Consider the following 18,548-nt stretch of genomic DNA (forward strand, 5'->3'; position numbering starts at 1 on the left):
ACAACTGACCTTGGAGAGCCAGAAGGTGGCCACAGACTGGCCCTGAAGGGGGCTTTCTGTTCCTTTTGTGACTCAGTGGAGAAAGCCTCAGCCATTTTCAGTTCCAAGTGCTCTGAGCCAGACAAGGGTGGAGATAGCAGAGAGACTATTCAAATGAAAATGATATCTCTCTAGGTGGTGTATTTTCCCTAAGAGGAAAGGGATGATGCCAAGCTCTACTACCCACCTTCCATTCAGAACCAGACACCAGAGCCTGGGGTAAAACAACCACAGGCCACACCTCCTTATCAGAAGTGACAGGCTGACAGGCGCCACCTGCTGGGAAGAAAAGCACAGTGGCTTGGGGCCTCACAGGGTCTGTCAATCTTCTAAGACACACCCTCGGGGAAACCTGATACTATTGCTTCCTTCTGAGACCTGACCCTGTTCTGGTCTGGAAAAACCTGATTGGGGTAGCCAAGGAAACCAGATGCCTAGACAACAGAAAACTACCACCTACACTAAGAAAAATGAAGTTATGGCCCAGCCAAAGAAATAAACTTACACTTCAACTGAGATACAGAAATTTAAACAACCAATAGTAAATCAATTCAAAAAATTTAGGGAAGATATGATAAAAGAGATGAAGTGTATAATGAAAACACTGGGCATACATGAGGTAGAAGTTATAAGTTTGAAAAAACAACTGACAATCTATGGAAATGAAAGGCACAACACACAAGACACAAAGGAGACATACAACAGCAGATCTCAAGAGGCAGAAGAAAACACTCAGGAACCGGAGAACAAGGCACCTGAAAGCCTACACACAAAAGAACAGATAGAGGAAAGAATGGAAAAATATGAGTAACGTCTCCAGGAATTGAATGACAAAATAAAATGCAGGAATGTATGTGTCATGGGTGTCCCAGAAGGAGAAGAGAAGGGAAAAGGGGCAGAAGAAATAATAGAGGAAATAATCAATGAAAATTTCCCATCTCTTATGAAAGACATAAAATTATGGATCCAAACAATATAGATCTGAATAGGTCTACACCAAGACACTTAATAATCAGATTATCAAATGATCAAAGATAGAGAATCCTGAAAGCAGCAAGAGAAAAGCAATCCCTCACATACAAAAGAAGCTTGATAAGACTATGTGCGGATTTATCAGTAGAAACCATAGAGGCAAGAAGGAAGTGGTGTGATATATTTAAGATACTGAATGAGAAAGCTGCCAACCAAAAATCCTGTATCAGGCAAAACTGTCCTTCAAATATGAGGGAGAGCTTAAAATATTTTCTGACAAATAGACAATGACAGAGTTTGTGAACAAGATACCTGCTCTACAGGAAATACTAAAGGGAACACTACAGACAGATAGGAAAAGAGAGGAGTTAGAGGTTTGGAACACAATTTTGGGTGATAGTAACACAGCAATGTAAATACACTGAACAAAGATGACTGTGAGTATGGTTGAAAAGGGAAGGTTGGGAGCATGTGGGACACCAAAATGAAAGAGGTAAGATAAAGACTGGGACTGTATAAAGCAGTGAAACCTAGAGTGCTCAACAATTGTGATAAAGGCATAAATATGTTTTAAAATGAGGGAGAATAAATGAATGTCAACATTGCAAGGTGTTAAAAATAGGGTGGTATTGGGGAAAAAATATAATCAATGCAAACTAGAGACTGTAGTTAACGGAAACATTGTATTATGCTTCCTTTAATGTAACAAAGGCACTGTACCAAAGCTAAATGCATATAAGGGGGGGGCATAAGGGCATAAGGGAGGGGTATGGGACTCCTGGCATTGGTGATATTGTCTGACTCTTTCTTCTACTTTAGTTTAATGCTATCTTTCCTTTTCTGGCTTCCTAGCTGTCATGTTTTGTTGTCGTTGTTTCTTTTTTACCTCTTCCTTTTCTTTTGTCTCTCTACCTTCTTTGACTCTTCCTCCTTCTTTGTGGAAGAAATGGAGATTTTCTTATATAGATAATGGTAATGGTGGTGAATACATAAATATGTGACTATACAGGCAATCATCGATTGTTTACTTAGGACAGAATGTATGGTGTGTGAACAAAACCATCTTTAAAAATGGGTTGATGAAGAAACCTTGAGGGCACTATATTAAGTGAATTAAGACAGACACATAAAGACACATATTTCAGGGTCTCACTGATATTAACTCATAGACATGAAATATAAGTTACCAGGATATAAAACAAGTCTAAAGGATGGGGAGCAGTTGCTTATTATGAACAGAATGTTCAAGTAGGGTGAACTTAAACGTTTGGAAATGAACAGAGGGAATGGTAGCACACTGTGAGAATAACTAACAGTGCTGAATGGTGTGTGAAGGTGGTGGAAAGGGTAAGCTTAGAGTCATGTATATTAGCAGAAGGACAGTTGGAGGTGAAATGGGAATGTATAAAACAGTGAATCACAATGTCCATGATTAACTGTACAAATATTAGAAATATCTTTCATGAACTAAAACAAATGTATGACACTATAAGTAGAAGTTAATAGTAGAGGGGCATATAGGAAAAAAATATACTTATTGCAAGCTATATACTATAGTTAGTAGTATTTTAACATTCTTTCATCAACAGTAACAAATGTATTATACCAATACTGTGAATCAATAATGGAGGGGGAGTGGTTAGGGGTATGGGAGGAGGATTTGAGTTTCCTTATTTTGTCTTTATTTCTTTTCTGGAGTAATGAAAGTGTTCTAAAAATTGGGAAAAAAAAATTAACTGGTGATGGATGCACAGCTGCATGATAGTACCGTGGGCAATTGATTGTACACTTTGGATCTTTGGATAATTGTCTGGTATGTGAACACTCTCAATAAAAAACAAACAAAGAAGCAAAGAAAAAAAAAGAGATATGTAGCTCCCCAGAGGGGAAACTGCCCTGGGAAAAGCTAGTAGCAAAAGGTGACGGAGGAGGCTCCTCAAACAGTCTTCCAGTCTTGGGAGAGGGTGTATAATTGGGCAGGGCAAAATGCAGGGCCAAATGTGGGCTCTCGCCACTCCTTATAACGTAGTTCCCTATCCACAAACCAAACACAAACCCAACAATTACTCCTTCCTAGCTGATGGTCTAAGGCCCAGAGTGGGGAGGGATGCAAATGAACGCCAGCAAAAGAGTTGTTGACCCTTGGAGCTAGAGAGGGAATGGAGAGACGGAAAGATCCACAATGAAAAAGTCTGGAGCTGGCATTCCCACCAGGGGTCAAAAAAGAGATAGATTGTGCAAGCATGTTGGAGTTCAGGAAAAAGTTAGAAGGGACTTAGTGGAGCCTGCGGATTGGAAGGTCTGTTCATAAATCAGAGAGAATAGGGAGGCAAATACTTATGGTCTGGAGTGACCCAAGTGTTGGCCAGGTAGCAATCACCCATAGGAAAAGCAAGAATTAAGAGGGTATAGCGCCAAAGAGAAGAATGATCAGGAGGCATGGCCACGTGGTGCAGCAAGCATTAGTGTTACGAGGCACACCCCGGGATGTCTTCTTATTTGAAATCAGCGAAGATGGACTCCTGGAAGCTCCCAGGTCAATCTCCTCCTGGCTCGGCTTTCCAGACTATGTAACCGATGCCCTCCTGGCAACAGTGCCAGGTAGTATAACCCATTCCAGGTTCAGGACTCTCATTGCAGAAAGAATTCAGAGATGAGAGGGGCCAGTAGGAATAAGTAGTAAAGTTTATTTTTTTAAAAAACAGAGAATGAAGACACGGTAAAGAGAGCACGTGGACATCTTCAAGGAGAAGAATACACTGACTGGGAATGGGTTTCCTTGTTATACAGGAAAGCTTTGCTGGTGGCTAGTTTCCGTTGAACACTAGGGCCTTAAAAGGTTTGCATAAACATGTTTTGCATTAACTAGATGTCTCCTTTGTTCTAGGAGATGGGCTATCAGAACTTATGACCTACCCTCGCATATCTAAAATTTGTCTTTGGGCAAATGTTTAACAACTTTTATGGCCCCATGCTTTTTTTTTTGAATTCAGTTATACTGAGATATATTCACATATCATACAGTCATCTGTGGTGTACAATCAGCTGTTCACCATACCATCATATAGTTGTGCATTCATCACCCCAATCTATTTTTTGAACATTTTCCTTATACCAGTAAAAAGTAAGAATAAGAATGAAAAATAAAAGTAAAAAAGAAAATCCAAATCATCCCCCTCCCACCCTAATTTTCATTTAGTTTTTGTCCCCATTTTTCTACTCATTCATCCATACACTGGATAAAGGGGGTGTGATCCACAAGGCTTTCACAGTCACACTGTCACCCCTTGTAAGCTGCATTGTTACACAATCATCTTCAAGAGTATGACCCCATGCTTTGGGCCCATGATTTTACAAGTGTTAATGGTTTGGGGAGGCTTCAGAGCTTTAGGGGAAATTTTGGCTGCTTAAAGTCTACATTTGAAGCTTTGCAAGTTTGTGTTAACTCCTTTGAAGCTGAATAGAAGACCAGGGACCAAAGCCTTGATGCCCTATTCTGTCCTGCCTCAAACTCACCTTTCCAACCATGTTTCCACTTTCCCTCTTCATGACTCCTCTACCTCAGTCAAAACAAGCCATTTATATGCATACCCAATACTTTCCTGCCTTTGTGCCTTTGCTTAAAGTGTTTACTCTACCTGGACTACCTTTCCTCACCTTCTCCACTTACCTTTAGATTTACAAAACATATCCAGGTCTGTCCAGGAGTGCCATATGCCCATGAGAAGCATAATCTCTTCTGCTCTGCATTCCCAGAGCGTTTTGATTCCTGACTCTTGGGTTACGTGGTCCTTCAGCTCTGTTTCTCCTTAACGGCTCCAACCCTTTGAAGACTTTGAGTTATTTTTCTATCTTTATGATGATGTGCATGTAGTAAGTACTTAAAAACTATGTATTGAGTAAGCAGATGAGTTAAACAGAGTAGTTTATTGCTCTGGATAAGTGGCATTTTTCTGTTACACATTAAATTTTTAAACTTAATTCTTGAATTCTTTTTTTTATAGGGACTCAGAGTTTTTATCAGGAACATAATGATGATATTCTGTGCCTCACTATAAATCAGCACCCCAAGTTTAACAACATAGTGGCAACTGGCCAAGTAGGTATGTTTCTGTATTTTAAGAAGAAACAATTTGAAAATATTTGTCTTGCTCAAATAAATTCAAGGAAAAAATTTAAAACATAATTTATTTGTGGTTTGGTCAAAATCTGTGTATACAGAGAGCACGTAACCAATTATACCATATTATTTGCTTCCAGGTATCTTTCTCTCTCTTTGATTGTCTGAATCAATTCAGATGATTTGGAATTAAAATCAACTATTTTGCAGTGGTTGAAATAGTTGGATTTAGTCCTTCAGCAGCAATTTCTGGTTAGCAGATACTTCAACAGTAAATATAAAGCAGAAGGAAAGGATTTGTGGAAGAAATGGTAAATAAGGGGATCCCGGAAGTAACTAGACTGAGAGGGGCAGAGCATCTGTTTCAGCAGGGATTGAACTAAAAAGAAGAGAGACCCCAAATTAAACCCCTTCTTTCATCTTTTCCTTTTCTTTGGCATTGATATAATTCACTGTTTTGAAATACATGTGTTTTGCTGTCTTCTTGTAACTCTGTAGAAACTTAAACAAAGACTGAAACTCTATAAACAAAATACGAGAGGATTTTAGGACCCATCTATCAGCGATCACCATGAGTACTGCACAATACATTGGGTCAATCAGCTCTTCACAACTCTGCAGAATGTGTTAAATGGTTGAAATCATTGGGTTCGTTTATTCTCAGTACACCTGGTCTGGATTCCTGAGCTAGCTGGATTCCAGGTGTCCTTTTTTTCTTGCATAAGATAATTTATGCTTCTAATATCTTCATTTTTCATACAAGTACAGTTAAATTGATCAGTTAGAAACTTGTTCTCTGGGTTGCTTAATTGTACAGTTATGCCGCATAGACCCTTGTATATTTCCCCTGTAAAGTTTTCTACTTCCAAAAGAAAATAGACCATTATTACACAAAATATTCTAGTCTTTGTATGTAAATATGTAGGTCTAGCTCCTGTTTGTGCTAAGCTTTCTGAAAGTAAAGTCTTATTTTTGCTCTGCATAGGAACAAGACCCAGTTCCTTGAGCGATGAGAAACCATGTTACCATTTTGGTCACCAAAGCGTCTAGCTCAGAGCCTCTTGGCACATAGTTATTCTCTAGCTAAGTTTTATTGAGTAAATTCATTCATTGAACAAACTTACTGAGCACCTGAAATGTATAAGGTATTGTTCTCGGTGCTGGGGATACAGCAACTTGCAAAAAGACAAAATCCCTGTATTAATAGAATTACATTTTGTCAATAGAATATCTAGAAGGTACAGTCCTTTCATTTCCCATTTTTCCCTTCTTCTTCTTCTTTTTTCCTCTCCTTTCCCTCTGTTAAGCAAATTTATTTGACCTGTTAGAGACATAGTTTCTCTTTTAGTTAAGAAATGTCATGGTCACAAATTTCAAGAAATTTGGCTCTTGTCCCCACTTCTTTCCCTTCGTTTTGAAAGGCAGTGCTTTGGGAAGTGTGCAGTGGCTAATCATCTCCCCTTTCTCTCCCTCCAACTCAACATCCAGACAGTACAGCAGTGTATTTTAGATGATACGCATAGCCCTATGCCTTCCTCCCCACTTGTACCCTTCCACAAAATAAGATCCAACATCCTGAGTCTTTCAGCCTTTTCCATGTGGCATTGTTTCCAGTCCTCTCACCATTTGATGGTTATCAGAGCCTGTTCAGAACTAAAAATGGCATTTCCTGGGTGGTCTACTTAGCCCAGTTAGGTACTTTATTTTCTTTTCTTTTCATAATCCAGATCAGGACACTATGAGCCTACATTATCAGTATGTCCTTGAAATCATTATTTCTTAGGGATGTAAGGCTCGAACAACAACACCAAAAAAAAAAAGAAGAAAAGAAAAAAAGAGTCATCTGTCTTAAAAGGATAGCTAGACTTTTACTCCTTTCTTTCTTTCTAAAAATCTTGGTTCTAAAATTTTGATTAATAGGTAATTCCACCAAAAATGTAATGAGCATCAGTATTCAACTTTCCTTTTTTGGCATAAGTAAAATGTTAATTAGAAAAGAAAAGAAAGAAGATTTAAGAAGTTAATTTATGGGCTGAATTAAAAACTTTTTCTCTCTCCTTGGATGTTTACTTGGAGGGAGAGAGGGGAGGGAGATGATATGGTAACCCTTGTCATCATTTCTCTCAGAAGGCATAGGTCTAATTCTTCCCTGCAAATAGAGATGCATTAAAATCCTACGTTCCTATTAATAGTGCATTTTGTAAACCAAACTAAGTGCCGTATCAACTAAAAGTATATCGATATTATTTAAAAGTTGTTATAATTTAAAATGTTATGTAACTCATTAAATACAAAAACTAAAGCTTGATCCAAAGAAAGATTGAAAGGTCATGCAAAAAACATTAATATGTATCTGTAATTGAAATGAGTGTACCATTTTTATGGCTTCATTAGCAAACCACTTACTCAATTTAATGTAATAAATCTAATTTGTATATGACATTTAATTACTTCAATTATTTAAAAATTATTTCAGAATTGGACTTTTACAAATTTTTACTTTTGTTATTTGTGTTATTTATGATGATTATTTTTCTGTTACTTTTCCATTATAGGTGATTCAGCAGACATGTCAGGTAAGGAAAAGTAAACATTTTCCATTTTATTTATGTTGTTGAGTAATGATAGCCCAAATTTTTATAGATTAATAAGAGACTTGAACCTATTTTGGCATTTTTTTTTTTGGAAGTTTTTTCAACTGTAATCTAGTAATCTAATAAAAATTAGTTGTTGATAATAAAACATTCCTGTTATTTATTTCAATTTCCCCACACTCCTCCAGGGTAAAGCATGATTTTGTGACTTGACTATTCAACTACAAATTTATTCAACACAGCAGGCAAGGTTCTCGCTTCCTTGGTTATACTCAAGAACAGGGGTTGGGAAACTATGGCCCATGGGCCAAAACTGGCCCACCATTTGTTTTTGTACAGCCCATAAGCTAAAAATAGTTTATACTAATTTAAATGGTTGGAAAAAAATCAAAAGAAGAATGAAATTTCATGACACATGAATATTATGTGAAATTGAAATTTCTGTATCCATAAATGAACGTTTAATGAAAATTTAATGAGCCATACTGTTTTAGTGGCTTCCATGCTACAATGACAGACTGTATGTGGCACTCTCATTGCTTTGCACTGCTACTTGGAACACTGTACATTGCAATGATCCTTATATAACTTGACAGGTTTTGAGTGCCAAGTGTATCTCCCTACTGTGACATCTTACTTTGTTTTATTACTAGTGCATATCCATCATGTCAAAACAAGAATATGAGATAAAATGAACTTTGTCACACTTTTAAGGCACAAAGAAATGCAGGTTATATTTTTAACGAATTAGATGGCAAAACATTGTGTTTATTATGCAATTACAACATAGATGTGCTAAAAGAATAGAATATATGTCAAAATTATCAGACTAAGCTTCAATAGAATATCCCAAACTCACAGGAGAGTAACAGTCAGGAAATTACAAAATTTAAAACACAATGTCTCATCACAGCAGAATTTTTTCTCAAAAATTAAAAATGCAAATGAGGCTATAACCAAAGTAAAGTGTCTGAGTAGTTTATTTGTTACCCAAGCTGTTTACTGATAGTGAGTTAATTAAATCATGTTGGATTGCAGCAACTGAAAAAATGTGTCCAGAGAAGATAAACTTGCTTATTACTATCAGTTTTTTGGCAAAAAAAAAAAAAAAAAAAAAAAAAAAATTGCTAAAAGAAAAGGGTTGAAGACATTGGGAGCAATATTAATACTCTACTAAAAACAAGGCAGAAGGAGGGGGCAAGATGGCAACATAGAGAGGTGTGGCATTTATTTAGTCCTGTAGAGTAACTAATAAACAACCAGGAACAACTAGTAACTAATCTGAAACAACTGCTGGGGGACAACTGCGACTGTCCACACATTGTACACCAACCTGGAATGTGTGGAATGGCTGAGATTGCAGCATAAAATCTGTAAGTAAAAACTGCAGAACTCTGCCAGGATCCCCTTCCCCCATGGCAGGTTGTGCTGCAAGACCTTGCTGTGAGAGAAAGCAGAAGTCCCAGAGCATGCGAATATAGCTCAACCTAGCTCCAACTGGGATTTTAATTAACAAGTGTGGACTGCTGAACACAAGCTACAAACATAGACAAACCCCTAATAAGCAGCAAATTACCCTGAGGTCACTCTCAGTGGAGAGGAAGTGGGGCTGATGGAAAAAAAAAATACAGAGGCTTTTAGAGATCATTGACCTTAGAGAGCTGGACAGCACCTGTGTCCCGGAAAGGGAACCCAGGAGACCAGTTGCTGTCTCTGGCTAACACACAAAACTGGGGGACCGTAGAGTGGCTCTGAAAAGGGGCTTTCTTTCCCTTTTTTTTTCCTTCTCAACCTGAGTGGCTCAGTGGAGAAAGCCTCAGCCATTTTCAGTTCTCAGCGTTCTTACCCAGACAGGGGTGGAGTTAACAGAATCAGAGAGACAAAGGAATAATTCAAGTGCAGAAGATAACTCCCTAGGGGGTGTATCTTCCCTAAGAGGAGGGAGGTAGGGCCCAGCTGAAGTGCCTACCCTCCCTTCAGAACTCAGACCCCAGGGCCTGGGGGTAAACAATCAAACCGGAAAACACCTACGCTGAAAACTAAAGGGACCACACCTCTTTAAACCAATGGGGAGTGACAGGCTGATAGGCACCACCTGCTTGGCAGGTTAGGAAAAGCACAGCAGCTAGAGGCCTCACAGAAAAGTCTGTCAATCTTCTAAGACACACCCTCAGGGAAACCTGAAACTGAATATAGCCCCTTTTGAGACATGAGCCCACTCTGGTCTGGGAAAATCAGATTGGGATCAACAAGGAAACCAGAGGCCTAGACAACAGAGAACCACAGATCACACTAGAGCAAATGAAGATATGGCCCAGTCAGGGGAACAAATTTACACATCAACTGAGATACAGGAATTGAAACAACTAATGTTAAATAAATTCAACCAGTTTACGGAAGGTATGGCAAAAGAGATGAAGGATGTAAAGAAAGCACTGGGTGAACATAAGGAAGAAATTGAAAGTGTGAAAAAACAACTGGCAGAATCTATGGAAATGAAAGGCACAACACAAAGGATGAGGAACACAATGGAGACATACAACAGCAGATTTCAAAAGGCAGAAGAAAACATTCAGGTACTGGAGAACAAGACACCTGAAATTCTACACACAAAAGAACAGATAGGGAAAAGAATGGAAAAATATGAACAATGTGTCAGGGAATTGAATTACAACATGAAATGCATGAATATACATGTCATGGATGTCCCAGAAGGAGAAGAGAAGGGAAAAGGGTCAGAAGCAATAATAGAAGAAATAATCACTGAAAATATCCCATCTCTTATGAAAGACACAAAATTACGGATCCAAGAAGTGCAGCGTACCCCAAACAGAATAGATCTGAATGGACCTTTGTCAAGACACTTAATAAGCAGATTATCAAACATCAAAGACAAAGAGAGAATCCTGAAAACCTCAAGAGACAAGTGATCCATTGCATGCAAGGTAAGCTTGATAAGACTATGTGCGGATTTCTCAGTAGAAACCATGGAGGCAGGAAGGAAGTGGTGTGATATATTTAAGATACTGAAAGAGAAAAACCTCAACCAAGAATTTTATATCCAGCAAAACTGTCATTCAAATATGAGGGAGAGTTTAAAATATTCTCTGACAGACAATGAGAGCGTTTGTGAACAAGATACCTACTCTACAGGAAATACTAGAGGGAGCACTACAGACAGATAGGAAATGACAGGAGTGAGAGGTTTGGAGCACAATTTTGGGTGATGGTAGCACAATAATGTAAGTACACTGAACAAAGATGACTGTGAGTATGTTTGAAAGAGGAAGGTTAGGGGCATGTGGGACACCAGAAGGAAAGAGGGAAGATAAAGACTGGGACTGTATAATTTAGTGAAACCTAGAATGCTCAACAGTTGTGATAAAATGTACAAATATGTTTTCACATGAGGGAGAACAAATAAATGTCAACCTTGCAAGGTGTTAAAAATGGAGTGGTATTGGGGAAAAAATACAGTCAATGCAAACTAGAGACTTTAGTTAACAGAAACATTCTATTATGCTTCCTTTAATGTAACAAAGGCAATATACCAAAGCTAAATGCCTGTAAGAGGGGGATATAAAGGAGGGGTATGGGACTCCTGGCATTGGTAATGTTGTCTGTCTCTTTTATTGTACTTTATTTTAATTTTATCTTTTGTTGCCTGTTAGCTGTCATTTTTTCCTTTCTTTTTCTTGTTCTTTTTTCTGTCTACCTTTTTTGACTCTTCCTCTTTATGGAAAGATGGTGGTGGTGGTGGTGGTGAATGCATAACTATGTGATTATACAAGGAACCATTGATTGTTTAATTAGGAAGGAATGTATGTTGTGTGAACAAAACCATCTTAAAAAAAAAACGGGTTGATGAATGAAACTTGAGGGCATTATATTGAGTGTAATAAGTCAAACACAAAAGGACAAATATTGTATGGTCTCACTGATATGAACTAATTATAATATGTAAATGCATAGACATGAAATACAGGTTACCAGGATATAGAACGAGGCTAAAGAATGGGGAGCGGTTGCTTATTATAAGCAGAATGTTTAACTAGATTGAACTTAGGTGTTTGGAAATGGACAGAGGTGATGGGATGATGGTAGCATGTTATTCTGAGAATATCTAACAGTACTGAACAGTGTGTGAATGTGGTAGAAAAGGGGAAGTTTAGAGTCACACATGTCACCAGAAGGAAAGTTGGAGGTTAAAATACGGGAATGCATAAAACGGTGGATCTTGTGGTAGACAATATCCGTGATTAAGTGTACAAATATTAGAATTCTCTTTCATGAACTAGAACAAATGTGTGACACTATAACTAGAAGTCAATAATAAAGGGGATATAGGGAAAAATATACCTATTGCAAATTATGTACTACAGTTAGTAATATTTTAACATTATTTCATCAATCGTAACAAATGTAGTATACCAATATTATGAGTCAATAATGGAGGAGGCGGTGGTTAGGGGTATGGGAGGTTTTGAGTTTTCTTTTTTATTTTTATTTTTTTTCTGGAGTAATGAAAATGTTCTAAAAATTGAAAAAAAATTAATTGTGGTGATGAATGCACAGCTATGTGGTGGTGCCATGAGCAACTGTACACTTTGGATGATTGTATGGTATGTGAATAATCTCAATAAAATTGAATTTAGAAAAAAAAAAAACAAGGCAAATTATTTTGAGTGATTTTCATTGGCTGTTGAAGGATTGACAGATATTACCAATATTGCCCAGTTGTTGTTTCTTTGAGGAGTGAGTGCCAAGTTTCAAGTGACTGAACAATTAGCCTATATGAATAGTGTCCATGGAACAAATACAAGAAATAATATTTTCAAAGAAGTTAAGAAAACATTAATTTGTTACAACCAGAATTGTAATCTGCTAAAATGTATAACAAGTAAAGGTAAAAACATGTGTGAAACTGAAAATGGGATAGTTGGATAAATTTACAAATCTTATGAAAACATATGGTATTTCAAGTCTATGATTATTCATTGTATTATTCATCAGCAGCTAGTTCGCAGAAAATATTGAATCTGTTATGTATTATTGAAGCAATAGTGTCAGTAGTGAATGTCATTCATTTTCATAGACTTGACCATTATCAGTTGTTTGAATTTATGTTAGAAATAGAACCTGAATATCCTGATTGCCCTGCTACATGGCAGTTTGAGGCTTAGTGGTGGTAAAGTTGTATTGCAGTGTTTGAGCTCAGGGCCAAGACTGAAATTTTTCTGAAGAAGAAGAACCATTCTCAATCTTATTGAACAGATTGGCTTTGGAAATCAGTTTTTGCTTAAGACTTGATAATGTTTCTTAACAAATTCAACCTAAAATTTCAAGGCAAAACAGTGCTTATACTGTAATAAAGTCATTTGATGACAACTAATGTTTGCACAAGTAAATATCAATACACTTTATACATTCTCATACTGTCAAAAATTAAAACAAAAAGTGAGATCCTCATTCACACAAGTTTGTAGTAAATATATTCTCTGGGCTCAAACTACAGTTCTAACAGATCTTGATGAAAGGCAAAGAAAATTTCCTATTTCAAAAATCCATTTACCTGTACCATTGAGGAACTTCTTCCTAACCTTCAATTTAAAGTGAGTCTACAGTATAATACATGTTAAAAGGCAAGTATCAAGGATAGTCTCTAGTAGAATTCTCTAAATGCCTTCCAAGCAATGAATATGCTCAATTAAAATCATATGCTTGTGGATTGATATCAGTATTTGGCAGTACATATCTGTGCAAAAAGACACTTTTTAAGTTGAAATGTGTAAGTCTAATTAAAAGTCAGCATTAACAGATGAACATTTACAACTGATTTTGATAATGGAGAACTCTAACTGGAACCAAAAAGAACATTCCCCAAAAAAGAATTAGTAGAATTATATCACCAAAAAATTTACTCAATTATTATTGTTTTGAATTTCATCAATAAAACTTTTGTGGAAGTTTGTTTTCTCTCTTGTTATTTAAGTACCTGCATAATATCTTCAATTTTGCCTCTCGCTTTTTATAGAAGTTTGCCAGTCCCTACTCTAGAGGGAGACAGACAATAAGTGCATTTTTTAAAACATGCTGATTGGAGATGGCAGTAAATGTGTTAAGAACAACAGACAAGGTGATGCCAGTAAAGAGAAGTGTTTTCTCAGAGGTGGTCACATTCAGCTAAGCCAAGAATGATACAAAAATATATCCAAGGGATGATCTGAGGCAGAGGTTCCAGGCTGAGGCCTGTTCCAGGGGTTCAAGACCACCCACACGTTGAGTGATTAATCAGGAGGCTCACAGGACCCAGAGGTAGTAGTACTCAGGGCATGTTTATTGCAGTCATCAGCTCAGGGAAAAAAAACATGTCAGTTGAAGTCTGGAGGAAGTCAGGCACAGGCTTTCTATGTCTCCCTGCTCAGGTTCCCCCAGGGGTCACACAAAACCCGCTGCTTCCAGCAGCCAGATGTAGCAACGTGTACTGCATTTCACTTAGGACTCAGAGTCTAGGTTTTTTACTCTGGGCTGCTCACAAACACACAGTGACCAGCCACAACTACCAAAATTCCAGACTCCCAGAAGGAAAGCAGGTATTTATGCTCCAAGTGGACAAAAAAAGCCTTATTGACCTAGGGAACAATTCAGAAGCTAAGTTCTTAGATACCAGCAAAGGGCTATGCTCAGCAAGCTAAAGGTAATAGTCTCAGACCTACTATGTTAACAGGAACATCATTGTGGCTGGAGAAGATCACTGTGGCTATGAGATGAACTTTGAGAGAGGCGAGTCAGCTCGTTTAGGGCTTTGGTGAGGAAACTGCAGAGTCCACTATTCGAAAGTTTTACGCACGGGAAGGATGTGGTCTAATTTATACTTTGAAAAAATCACTCATTGTACTGTTGAAAATGTAGAGAAAAAGAGAAGTAAACAGAAAATTAATTAGGAGGCTACTGTAGTTCCAAGGGGGGAAAAAAAAAAACTATTAGGATGGTAGGAGTGAAAATGGAGAGAACCAAATATAATATGGGATGTATTTTGGGAGTAAAGCCAGCAGTCCTTTCTGATGAAGTAAAGTGAAGTCTCAAACCTGAATGTTAGGTTTTTTTGCTTGAGCGTTTGGCTAGAAGGGACAGGAGAATACTTTGGGATAAATCAGTTGAGAAGGGAGAAACGAGTTCTGTTTTGGACATGATTTCAGCTAGAAAAAACAGATTTAGGAATAGTCAGCAGGAATGTGAGGCTGGACGAGATCACCAAAGGAGAGAATGTAGATAGAGAATTAAAGAGAATCAAGACCCGAACTGTGGGCACACAAACAATTAAATGTTGGGAAGACTGAAGAGGATTTATCCAAAGAGACTGAAAAAGAACAGCCAATGAAACTGGGGAGAAAATCAGAATGGTGGCACAGAAGTCAAACAAAGAAATGTTTCAAGGAGGAAGAAGACACTTACCATGTTGAGTGCATAAGTCTGGTAAGATGACATGGAAGAGACTCTTGACCAGAAAGTGGAAGTCAAAAATAGCCCTGACTAGGAGCAGTTTTAGTGGATATTAGAATAAACTGAGGAGAGAGTGTCAGAGTGAAAGGAAGACATAGGACAGAACTTGGGGAAATTGTCCCTCAAAAGAGAACAGAGATATGGGAAATAGATAGGGGGTGAAGAAAGATGGAAGATCCCAAAGGCTTTTTGTATGTTGGTGTAAATGTTCTGCAAAGAGGGAGAAATTAATGATGAAAGAAATGGGACAATTGTAGGAGCTAAATTCTTGTGAAAATGAAAGATGGTGGGATCCAGAGCAAAGCGGGATATTGGCATCTGAGAGGAGCAGAGACACTATCCACAGACAAGGAAGAAAGGGAGTATAGGTACAAAGGCAAGAAGATTGGTAGATTTGGGTTGGGAAAATGGGAAAGCGCCTATCTGATGACTTGTTTCCTGTTTCATCAGCTGAGAGTGAGGTGGTGGGGAGTGGATACTGGTTTGAAGAGGGATAAAGGTTTGAAATTGTTGCTTTGGAATGTAGGAGAATGAATACATAATTAGAAAAGATATAGCATAATTATCATTTGAATACTGCACATTAAATTTGTTATCAGTGACCTATAAGGGAACATCTTTTGTCTCTGACAAAACTTTCAGTCCACTTGAGACTGTATCTGGAGCTAAGAATTGGAAAATTTTTGTCCTAAAGCAATCTAAGGAGAGAAAGCATTCTCAGGTCTTGTTTACTATGTGTCAGGATGGGCGATTGTCCGTTAAATGCCTTTAGTGGCCTCCATGTACTCTCTACAACAGAAAACCCTATGCCCAGTGGCTCAAACAATAAGGAAAGTTATTAGAACATAAAAGTCAAGAGACAGGGTAGTCTTCTGAGTTTGCTGGTTCAGGAGCTCCAAGCTGTCATCTGGAACTCAGGTACCTCCCATCTCTTCTGTCTGCCATCCACAGCATTGGCTTCATCCCTAAGGCCAGTTGCATTTGTGGCCATAAAAGGCTGCCAGTGGCAGTTGGAGTTACATGCGTGCTTTTCTCATGCAGAGATGAGAGAGAGGGGAAAAATACTTTCAGAACTATAAACTGAAAATCTTTTCATTTAGCCTCATTGAGTCATTTTAGTATACACATCAAACCTTGAACTAAGAAGACACCAGGGGAGTACCCTGTGCTGCTTGGCTTAAATCTGGTTACTAATTAAATCACTGATGTGGGGACAGGAAGAGAGGGGTGAAAGGAGAATTATTACAATGGGGTTAGACTAATCAGGTTTCCCCGCTAAAGTTGAGCATGCAGTTTGCTTCCACTGAATCACTTGCACTACATAGAGAAGTGGATTCCTGAATAAAATTGGAGCTTTATTAATAAGGAAGGAGAAAACGTATGCTGGTCGTACAGAAAAGAATTGTTCACTTCAGAAACTTAAAAGGGGAAATAAAATTGGCACACATAATGACCCATGTTAAAATCTTCTTTTAAAATATATTTTTTATTACACTACATCAAAGGCAAACTAGGGAATGAAGAAAGAAGAATATCCTTTATTAAAACTTTGATTCTTAAAAAATCCAATTAATTTACAGAGACCCTTATGGCATCTCTATACAGGAGACTTTTGGTTGTCGAGAATGGTTATGAAAAGTTGTTGGGATTGATTTTCCTGAGACAGCTTGATGTGGTAGAAAGAGCAGGAATGGATTCTGGGTCCTGTTGAGAGGACACTTGTGCTGGCTCTGCCAGTTCTGAGTTGTGTGTGACTTAGGGCAAGTCCCATAACTTCCCTGAGCCTGAGTTCAGAGAAAAGCATAGCTGCCTAGAAAGGAGGGATTAGAATGTAGTAGACATGCCCAGAAATGAGCTGGCCCCTGCCAAGCACTGAATATGTGGTGGTCTATGTGTATTATCTAGCATCATGGATGACTCTTTTCAAATTGCTGAAGAAAACAAAATGTACTTAATGAACATAATCTTTCTTTAGTAAATTAAAGAGACCCTGAGATTTTGCAGTTTTAATTTCAAACACTATAACTGATGTAAGTTTAGAACAGTCTAAATGTGTAGCAATCCCATAACTGTTTTAAAACTAAATTCCTGATTTCAGCTTCTTGCCATGACTTAATTTTTTATAGAAGTATGAAGAGCACAAAAATTTAATTTATATGATTACTTGCTGTTTAATTAAAGGGATTCTTTGTAATTTGTGGCATATTAAATTTGGAGGCAAAAATAACTGATAAGTGTTTCTGGAAAATTTACTATCTACCTCACTACATTTTGGCAAGTATGTGGACTGCCCAGAAATGCTGTTTGTAAACATAGATAAAAATGTGTCTGTATTATAGAAAACCTATGTAATATTTATCACTGGCAAAAATTATAGAGTGGTCTATTAGTATAAATTAACCTTTAAAATTTAAACCATCTAACAATCCTTATTAAGGTCCAGTTTACTTTGTGCCTCACAGTGCTTTCTTTGACTTTTAATGAATGAGGAACAATTCTAATTTTAATCCAATATTTTGATTATTGTGATCGGTGTTTTATAAGTAAATACCCTGTTTTATTTTATGGTAAATTTCTATGTCTATTTGAATTTTTTTAGTATTAAATAAATTTTTGAACAGATTTTACTAAATAATACTCAAATCTAAATCTCTGACTTAATATGTTTTAACTGTTGTTTTAATCAAATTGTTTATCTTAAAAAATAGCAGATGGTATACAATATAGTCTAAATTGATCAATATTTTCTTTAGAGACCAAAGTTTCTCTGCATCAAATGATTTTATTTAAGGCATCTTATTTAATGTTTCTTTATCTTTGCAATATGTATAACAGATTTTTAATTTGAAGCAAATGAAATTCAGTATTTTTATTATTTTATTAAAAAGTACTTAGGTTTTGAGACCGAATTAACTGCTGAATTCACTTACTAATTTTTATAGGGTATAGTTCATGAAACATGGACAATACAAAGCTATGACTTTTTGTTATAGAAACCATAGAGAACTGGGAGAATTTTTAAAGCAGGAGACATAGGCTACACAAGATGAACACAACAAATATATATTTTTAAACGATCGATAGTTTTATTTCTCTCATGAAACCCTATTTAAAAACAAAAACAAAAACAGAATCCAAAAAATACTGCTGTCTTGTAGAGCAATGTGGATTTAGCTAACCAGATAACTGGATGGTTGAAAATGTCTTTTGAGATATATTCAGCTGGTTTCCTATCTATTGCCTTTCCCAATTTGTGTCTGCTTTTCTCTTTCCTTCAGATATCATTAGTACTAAATAAAACCTGGGATTTAATATGTTTA

At 37.1% G+C, this 18,548-nt stretch overlaps 1 protein-coding gene across 7 annotated transcripts in view; it reads left to right on the plus strand.

Annotated features, from left to right (window-relative positions):
- The window catches only part of EML5 (EMAP like 5), a 264,217-nt gene that overhangs the window by 222,435 nt on the left and 23,234 nt on the right, over positions 1-18,548 (plus strand). For 6 of the 7 annotated variants that reach the window (XM_037832109.1, XM_037832110.1, XM_037832105.1 and 3 more), the window contains 2 exons: positions 5,016-5,114; positions 7,687-7,707. In XM_037832109.1, coding sequence (XP_037688037.1) covers positions 5,016-5,114; positions 7,687-7,707 — 120 coding nt within the window. The remainder of the gene's footprint in view (positions 1-5,015; positions 5,115-7,686; positions 7,708-18,548) is intronic. The other variant, XM_037832112.1, reaches the window with a different exon arrangement.

This window comes from Choloepus didactylus, chromosome 4 (assembly GCF_015220235.1).
Source record: "Choloepus didactylus isolate mChoDid1 chromosome 4, mChoDid1.pri, whole genome shotgun sequence".
Lineage (NCBI taxonomy): Eukaryota > Metazoa > Chordata > Mammalia > Pilosa > Megalonychidae > Choloepus > Choloepus didactylus.